The 9,324-nt window shown below is 39.3% G+C and overlaps 2 protein-coding genes across 2 annotated transcripts in view; one reads left to right on the top strand and one right to left on the bottom strand.

Moving 5' to 3' along the window:
* LOC143740618 (uncharacterized) overlaps nt 1-9,324 on the bottom strand; it is a 132,101-nt gene that overhangs the window by 69,821 nt on the left and 52,956 nt on the right. The gene's annotated exons all lie outside the window — the stretch shown is intronic.
* Nucleotides 1,120-6,215, top strand: rpl14 (ribosomal protein L14). The gene is made up of 6 exons (XM_077232579.1): nt 1,120-1,182; nt 1,951-2,052; nt 2,153-2,247; nt 5,182-5,281; nt 5,418-5,471; nt 6,116-6,215. The coding sequence occupies exons 1-6, from the start codon at nt 1,180-1,182 to the stop codon at nt 6,176-6,178; spliced, it is 417 nt and encodes a 138-aa protein (XP_077088694.1). The 5' UTR covers nt 1,120-1,179; the 3' UTR covers nt 6,179-6,215.

Here is a 9,324-nt window from a genome sequence, read left to right as displayed (position 1 = left end):
AGCGTTTTTTTACTTCTGTAAACTGAGTGTGTCCTGGACGATATGAAAGATTTAACATTTATAATGTAATTCTGAGACACTTTACTAAGGTCATGATAACACTTAACAATAAGTTAATCCCATTGGTTAATGCATTAAAGTCACCCTGTAGTCAATAATGTTTAATGTTATCCATTAAAACTCATCTTTGATCACCAAATTTACTTATTTAAAAGTTTTTTCCTTGAAAATAATTTCTTCATGGCTTAAAGCTTGAATGTAACTTGACTCCCTTGCCTCATTTAGTATACAGGGTTCTATGAATATGCAAATGAGCTCCGCCTCCACTCACTCACTTGACGATCACACGTTGATCTGATTGGTTACAAGGTAGTTTGTGACGTCAGAAACACCAGCTATTTCAAAGCGTGTTTTTGAGACTGTCTTTGGTTCACTGCAGTTTTAAGGAGAAAATACTCAGCAATGCTGTCGACTTATGAATTTACACATGGTTTGTCTTAAAGCGTATTAAAAACACCACATAGACATATAAACAACATTAAAAGCTGGATTTTCACATTCGTTATTAATCCTGGTTAATGTTAATAAAATATAACTGTTCTTTAATTCATACTAGCTCATGTCTATTAAATATTGACAGGTACTATTTATTTAACAATGCATTAGTTAATATTAATTAACATTAAATGTATTTAATGGTAATAAAGCGATTCAGCTACTGCATTATTTACAAGTATGGGAGATTTTCCAAAATAAAAATATTTGTTGTCTTTGTTCTAACGGGATGTATAGCTGATATAAAAAACTGGATAACTAGTTATTTCCTACTACTTAATTCTGAAAAAAGAGATTCAAATTATTGGACAAAAATCTTCCTCAGGAAATAACTAGAATACTGTCTCTGAACACGTCATTCATAAGTACTTCATCACGTGGTCTCTGAAAAGCAATATGAACTTGTATCGCTTTAACTCGCCGGTGTTTATTCTTTCTAAAAAATAAATTGACCATGTATGATATTGTTAAAACGTGAAAAAGAAAGTGTGGCTTGTACATTATAGCTGAATCCGCTCCCATTCCTTCACGTTTATTGACTCCGCGCATGCGCAGTGCTGAAACGGAAGCCTCTTCATTGGAGAGCGGAAGTGCTTCGTCCTTTTTCAACCACGGTCTGCCATCATGGTGAGTGAACTCACTGTCGCGGAGTCTAAAATCAAACAAATATGGTGTTGTTTGCAGGATTTCAGACGAAGAACGCATTGAGGACGCGTTTTAATACCTTAACGCCCCTCTTTATATTAGTTTTGAAGTATAAATTAGGCTTTTAGCGCTATCGGTGAGAAAGAGCGTCAGATGTGCCTCGAAACAACGTGGTGGAGAGAGAGAGTTAGGCCGGAGTCTGCAGACAATCGTGTTTCACAGGACCATCAAATGATGATAAATTACCGAAATACTCGATATAAAGGTGTTTTATAGCGGGAAAGTTGTGTTATTAGGTCCCGTTCACACGGGCACGAGCAGATAGAGCGCGCTCGCGAGCTACCGGCTGAAGCACGCGCTTAAAGAGACCGTTCACTCAAAAATTACAATTGTAAAAATGTACTCATACTCATGTTGTTCTAAATCTGTATGAAGTTCGTTATTCTGCTAATTTCAAATGTTTTAAAGAGTGTCGGTAATCAAACAGTTGCTCCACCCCATTGACTTCCATAGTAGAAAAAAAGTCGTATGGAAGCGAATGGGTTCGGTTCCCGACAGTCTGAAACATCATCTCTGGTGTTCAGCTGGAGAAACTCGTACAGGTTTGGGTGGGTATGACAGAATTAAAGTTAGATTGGTAACATTACTGGACACACAAGCCATTGCCAGCCTTTGATGACAACTGCATTTCTGTCACTGGGATGTTTTACATTGAAAATGCATAAAGTCTTATTTACTTTTTTTCTTCAGGTTTTTAAGCGCTTTGTCGAAATCGGCCGCGTTGCATTCGTGGCCTTCGGGCCTTATGAGGGGAAGCTGGTGGCGATTGTAGATGTTATTGACCAAAACAGGGTGAGTTTAAACACTACAGTGCTGTTTTGTCATGTTATAAAGCTTCATGAACACTGTCAGGGTTGAGTCACACGATAGTGATTGTTGTGCTTGTGTTCAGGCGCTGGTGGACGGCCCGTGCACTGGGGTCAAGAGGCAGGCCATGCCCTTCAAGTGCCTGCAGCTCACAGACTACGTCATCAAAGTCCCTCACAGGTGTGTGTGTGTGTGGTGCTGTCAGGAGAGAGAGTGTGTGTGTCCCATCATGCCCTGCATCATCACTGTAGAGCAGGGGTGTCAAACTCAGTTCCTGGAGGGCGGCCCACTGTCCTGCAGAGTTAATCTCCAACCGGCTCCAAAAACTCCGGCCTGGAAGTCTCTAGTAATCCTGAAGACCTTGATTAGCTGGATCAGGTGTGTTTAATTAGGGTTGAAGCTAAACTCTGCTGGGTTGTGGCCCTCCAGGAACGGAGTTTGACACCCCTGCTGTAGAGCAAGCGTGATTCTGACATGGCGAATGTAGTGCGTCCATATTTCAATCCTGCCAGAAACGAGTACTCTGTGCGGGGCGTGTCGTCACGGAGATGAGGAATATTTTATTATATTTAACATTTAAATTAATTTTAAGTTTGTTATGAAAATGAATGTTGACAACATTTCTATAAAAACATAAACTTGTTAGGGCTGCACTATTTGGGGGAAATGTCATATTGTGATTATTGAGGTCAATATTGCGATATAATAAACATGGTTTCATGAGTTGCTTGTTTCTCAAGGCAAATGCACACAGATTATTAGTGATAATGCTGAAATGTGTATTTCTCAACTCAAACTAGCAACAAATAAATGCAAAGTTTACAAATTAAAATGTTTTTTGCGAAATTAATTAAATGACATCTTTGCATTACTGCAAACTTATTGTCTCAACAGTGCAATAGTTTAAAATAAACATGAAAATAAGATATCTTGAACATTGTCCAGACAAACAGGGATATTTAAGCAGGATGTGTGTTGATTGTCAAAATTTGGTAACTAAACATATTTTAAGTTTAATAACAACTTGTCTCAATGTTTACACGGTACAATGACTCGTTGCCACTGTCTTTATTATTGCTTGACACAAATTTCACGATTTCAATTCAAATCTTGTGATTCCAATCTTGATTTAATATTGATTCATTTAAATATAAGTTAGCCTAACAGAACTCGCCTAATAAACATAAACATACAGAGAGCCTGTCAGCTGTATTATTATTAAAGGTTAAAAATAACTCCAATGGAATATAATGTGGTTTTTACTAGGCTATAATAACAATGTTACGGTATTTAATATGCGGTCCTGAACATGCTTTTATAACCGTTGCAAAGCAAGATTGAAAGCAGGAGTAGTGTGTACTAGATAGTGAGAGCTGTCGGCGCTGGGTACGGTACCGAAACCCGGTATTAAACGGCCCGGGCTGAGTTTTGAAAGACCGCTGTATCGATAAGCTCGGACGTTATCAGTTCTGCTGTCGGTACTGGAGAAATTAAGAAAATACACGTAGGCCTTCTATTTATTATGGCTATAAAGACGTAATCTTGAACATGTTCTCGCCAGCCATTTCTATATATAATAATATTAAACCATTTGTCTGTGATGCAATTTTGCTCTTCGCAGTCCAGAAGAGAGAGAGCGATCTCTCACGCGGAGCCACAGCGCGCACAACACCACAGCCCTTAATCACTGACAATGAGGACAGAACTAAACATTCAAACGTGGTTACACTTTAGATCTGGGATATTATTCTACTTCTATTTTAGATTTCGGCTTTTCAAAGATTATAAAAAGATGATATCTGAGATGAAACCAGCGATGCGCTGTCACTTCTTCCTAAAACCCAAACGCACCGTCAGAATCAGCACGATCGTGATTGTTGTAAAATGCATTCTCTACTGTTGCTAAAATGCGGACGCATTTAATCATTAAAAGAACGATTAAAAGCACAAAAATCAGCGCAAGAGACGCTGTTCACAAGGCGACGCGCTCCGAAATGGACTGCAACGAGACAAGACGGGTATACTTAACTTTGGGCTTCATGTGCGCATCTAAACTATCAAATATACATAAAATATAAAAATGACCAGCTCTGAGATTCACTGAAACAGTTTATGTCTTAAATGGACGTAAATAGTTGGGAGGAAATGATGTTGCATCGGTCATTTATTAGATCTGCACTCGGTCTTAAAGGGGCAGCGTCTAATAAACCTGTGACGATTGAGCCGTTAATGCGAATCACTCACAGCTTTATTGGTTTTGTTAAAGCATTGCTTTTTCTTTTGCTATAGATATTTTACATTTCAAAATATAAAGCAAATGTTAATTACCCGAATGTTAAAAAAACACCAAAAAGCACCGATAAGAATACCGTTAAAGTACCGGATCGATACGCAGAATCGGTAAGAGTAGTAATACCGCTAACCCTCACCGATACCCATCCGGAGTCGGCACAGCGTTAGTGTGTGTGTGTGTGTGTGTTTCTTTCGTGGAAAGCGTCTGATTATCAGCTCTGCTTTTATATCTGAACATTTGACTTTCAAATGTCAAACTTGTTATTCATTTTGTGTTCTTTAAATTGTTTGTAACATTTACATCAATGTCATAAACTAACTTTTCTATTACTATTTTTAATGTGTATTCCGTTAAATACAGATGTTTTTGTAATATGCAATGGCGTGGGGTCTGTGTGACAGCTCTAGATGTGGAGTGTGTGTGTGAGCGATCTAGATGTGGAGTGTGTGTGTGAGCGATCTAGATGTGGAGTGTGTGTGTGAGCGATCTAGATGTGGAGTGTGTGTGTGAGCGATCTAGATGTGGAGTGTGTGTGTGAGAGATCTGGATTGTGATTTGGTGTGTGTGAGAATCTGGTTTGTGATCTGGTGTGTGAGAGAGATCTGGTTTGTGATCTGGTGTGTGTGAGAGAGAGATCTGGTTTGTGATCTGGTGTGTGTGTGTGTGTGAGAGAGATCTAGTTAGTGATTTGGTGTGTGTGTGAGAATCTGGTTTGTGATCTGGTGTGTGAGAGAGATCTGGTTTGTGATCTGGTGTGTGTGTGTGTGTGTGAGAGAGAGATCTGGTTTGTGATCTGGTGTGTGTGTGTGTGTGTTCCTCAGCGCCCGGCAGAAGTACGTGAGGAGAGCCTGGGAGAAGGCCGAGGTCAACAAGAAGTGGGAGGAGAGCAGCTGGGCCAAGAAGATCGAGGCCAGGAAAAAGGTGATTAACTGAACACTCTCATACACACACACACACTCTCATACACACACACACACACAAACATTGTTATTGTGATGGAGGTTTGTGTTGTGAATGAATGATCTGGCTTATAATCATGATGCATTTCTTTTTACAGAGGGCAAAAATGTCTGACTTTGATCGCTTCAAGGTGATGAAGGCCAAGAAAATGGTACGTGTGTGTGAACGATTAATGAACACGTGTTGGACTGAGTGTGTGTGTGTGAACGAGTATATGAACGTCTGTGTGTGTGTGTGAACGATTAATGAACACGTGTTGGACTGAGTGTGTGTGTGTGAACGAGTATATGAACGTCTGTGTGTGTGTGTGAACGAGTATATGAACGTGTGTGTGTGTGTGTGTGTGTGTGTGAACGATTAATGAACACGTCTTGGACTGAGTGTGTGTGTGTGTGAACGAGTATATGAACGTCTGTGTGTGTGTGAACGAGTATATGAACGTGTGTGTGTGTGAACGAGTATATGAACGTGTGTGTGTGTGAACGAGTATATGAACGTGTGTGTGTGAACGAGTATATGAACGTGTGTGTGTGAACGAGTATATGAACGTGTGTGTGTGAACGAGTATATGAACGTGTGTGTGTGTGAACGAGTATATGAACGTGTGTGTGAACGTCTGTGTGTGTGTGAACGAGTAATGAACGTGTGTGTGTGTGAACGAGTATATGAACGTGTGTGTGAACGAGTAATGAACACGTATTGGACTGTGTGTGTGTGTGTGTGTGTGTGTGTGTGTGTGTGTGTGTGTGTGTGTGTGTGTGAACACAAGCTCATCAGTTTGTCTTCTCTCCGCAGAGGAACAAGATCATCAAGCACGAGATGAAGAAGCTCCAGAAAGCTGAACAAAAGAAAGCATAAACTATCATAAATAAACATGTTTGACTTGTAAACTCGACTCAGTGTTTTAAGTGTTTTGTATCCATTGTCTGATTTGGATTCATAAATGCTGTAAAATTGATAGGTATTGTATTTCTGAATGTTAACCAGTTCTTGCATTTGTGGGCGGGGCCATGAAGAGAGGGGCGTGTCCGTAAGGTTGATAACACGCCCTAAATGTATGTACATCACGTCACGTCATAAAACAGCGTATTTAACAGTTGCACTCCATCCTGTCACTTAAACCTGTCAATCATCTTGTCAAAGATAAAATCCTATACATTTACTTTAATTTCCTGCTGTATCGGAGAGAAATGCAGAAGCACGTGATCTGCAGTGTATCATGCAGAGACTCCTCATATTAATGTATAATGATGCATTTACATTACAGGCGAAACGGATCTTCATAAAAGTTTAAGTTGTAGATTAAATATAACACGGATAACATTACATAAATATTTTAATCAGCTTAAATGTTGATTAGTCACTTAAACCTTCATCTAAAGCTCTCCGTCGGTCGCGCACATCCGCCATGTTTGTAGTTTCTGAATACTTCTGACTCGCGTTTGTAGTTCTGAACTGTATCCTCCTCCTCCACAGCGCAATTCTCTCTTTTTTAGTGTTTTTATGCTGGTCGTAGAAAAGCTTCTCATGAACGGAGGTTAGTGTCTGTCCGCTGGATGGCAATTACGTAGACAAATTTTACAGTAACCCAGCTAACACAGTTACGTTGTGAAGACGTAACAGGACCGGCACATATTCGTCGTAGCGACGCGCCAAATAACGTTCCAGCAACGTAACTTTGTGATTCCTGTATTCTCGTGGCGACATTATAGTGTACATCGCAAGAACGTGATGAGTACGTCTCAATAACTGGTATGTTGCGAGGACGTAACATCAAAGGACCGTTTTAGTCGGAACAACGACAGAAATACCACGTAAAAACAACAAAAAACACTGCATACATTTAATCAGCATTTATTCAGTGTTACCTGTACTATTGTGTGTATGCATCAATGTGTCACACACATGTGTGCCTCAAGAATCAATCAACTAGAAAACATTTATATCATTTAATAATCAGCAGTTAGTTAATGTCAGCTTATAGCACGAGAGATCCAAACTTTTGTTTTACCTAACTTACCGTTAATTAGGTTCGACTGAGCGGAATTGGAATAATTAAAATTGAAAGCTAACCCAAGCCTAACTGACCCAAACGACAGACTGAAATGCTCCACTCACATGTACAGTCAGATGGTCTTTATTTGTGTAACTTTAAGTAGCCTAAATCAAACCTGTGACTAAACGGTCAACTTCACGTTGTTTCTACTTTTAGTAAAAGAAAAGTACTAAGTGAACTGAACATGTCATCTCACTTTTTTAGAATTATGTAATTAGAATATAATGATAATAACTAGGAGCTTACATTCTGACAGCTTGCGGGAGCGTAAGTGTGTCCTCCACTGTTGCTTGCTGGAGTCTAGGATTGGACATCATCACTGCCTCTGTAATATTACATCCCTTTATGCAGCAATGGTTAAAAAAGTACTGGTAATACAGTTTTTTTGTGTCACTAACATATAGGACTTACTTTATGTTCAGGTTTTGCAGTGGTCTCGTCCCTTTCTTCCCCTTCAGACTAAACTCCTTCCACACACTGTCGGAGGCCACTGCCGCATCACCCGCCGGTGCTTCCCAGGGTTTGGACCTCCAACGAGACTTAAATGGTGTGTCTACAAGATGGAATACATTTTCAAAATGGTAATAACTTTTGTTATTTAACTTAATTCTAAACCCTTTTTTGGCATTTCACGGATAGTTCACTATTAACATACCACTCTATTCTGAAATGTCTCCTCTTTCATTTCTTCTTCTTCTTCTTCTTCTTCTTCTTCTTCTTCTTCTTCTTCTTCTTCTTCTTCGAGAGGAGTTCCTCCATAGTGCCACACACATCAAGGCTCATGTCCTCCACTGGCTGACGAGTGCCATCACCCGGGGCACGAGCACAGAGTTCATACAGCGCTGCTGTGGAGCTCCTCATCGCCTTCATCTCTCTCTCTCTGCTGATGATTCTCTCAGTGAGTAACTCAGGAGCTGATCATTCTGGGAGAATCAACATGGATTCATTCAAATAAAGGTAAAAACTAAGTTTCAAATTATGTTTTGCATTTACCATTCTTCTGGATGTCTCTAGGAGGCGCTGGTCTTAATGATGCATCAAGAACGGTGTAATCTTCAGGTCTTGCTGGTGTTGGTCTGGTTTGTTTGTTGGGTTTAAATGCTGGGGGAAATGGCAGCTGAGGTTCCACTGTAAATTAGAAGGTAATTACTAAAAAATAGGAACAAACGAAAAACGATGAAATGTACTGGTATTGGTATCAATCAACTAATGAAATTTTGGTATTCTGAAAACCCCCAAACACTTTTTAATATGAAATTGTGCACAAGTGTTAAAGTAAAAGAATTAAAACTAAGAAAGGCCTACCAGTTGTTGTACAGTTCACCCGGCTCTTCTTTTTTGGGGTGAGGTACTGAAGAAGTATCTTTAAAAAAAATGAAAAAAAATGATTTTAGAATTACTTTAATTGTTTGCTTGTCAACTTATTTCCCGCTCAGGTTCATACCTTCATCACACGGGTCGTAGTTCGCACAGCTGCTCTTTTGGGACACTTTTCTGCAGTTTCATAGTCACCTGAAGGAAAAATACAGCGAGTATCATTTAGCTTTCCTTAACAGAGTTGCACTAACATTTTGTTCGAATGATCCTTTAAAGTAAAATGAAATGCCTGTTTTTGCAAACACTCTGACCCTGTGCCTGGTCCAATCTTTTTTATCAGGTAGTTCAAGCCTTTTAATTTTTTTGGTCACATTAATTGGTGGCCAGTGACAGTATTGTACCTGCATTAAAATAGTACAATTAAATTATTGAATAAATATTGTAGAAAATGAATTCAAACTATAATATGAAAGCAAGAGTAACTAAAAATCTAACTCAAGTAAAAAGTTAGATGTAAATGTTAATAATCGAGAATTGCACTCAAAACATGCTAAATGGATCTAACATTCATTGGGAGAACAATGTGTTAAATTTGAAAAGAGAAAGATGAGGGGAAAAAGAGAAGAGTTGT

Source organism: Siphateles boraxobius, unplaced genomic scaffold (genome assembly GCF_051911475.1).
Source record: "Siphateles boraxobius isolate OS27281-9 unplaced genomic scaffold, OSU_SipBor_1 177, whole genome shotgun sequence".
NCBI classification, from domain to species: domain Eukaryota; kingdom Metazoa; phylum Chordata; class Actinopteri; order Cypriniformes; family Leuciscidae; genus Siphateles; species Siphateles boraxobius.
Note: the sequence above shows the minus strand (reverse complement) of the source record. Positions and strands in the feature narration are given on the sequence as shown.

Coding starts and splice junctions, on each gene's coding strand:
- rpl14 (XM_077232579.1), top strand. Junction 2,248..5,181: donor GTCATCAAAGTCCCTCACAG/GTGTGTGTGTGT, acceptor TGTGTTCCTCAG/CGCCCGGCAGAAGTACGTGA. Junction 5,472..6,115: donor TGATGAAGGCCAAGAAAATG/GTACGTGTGTGT, acceptor TTCTCTCCGCAG/AGGAACAAGATCATCAAGCA.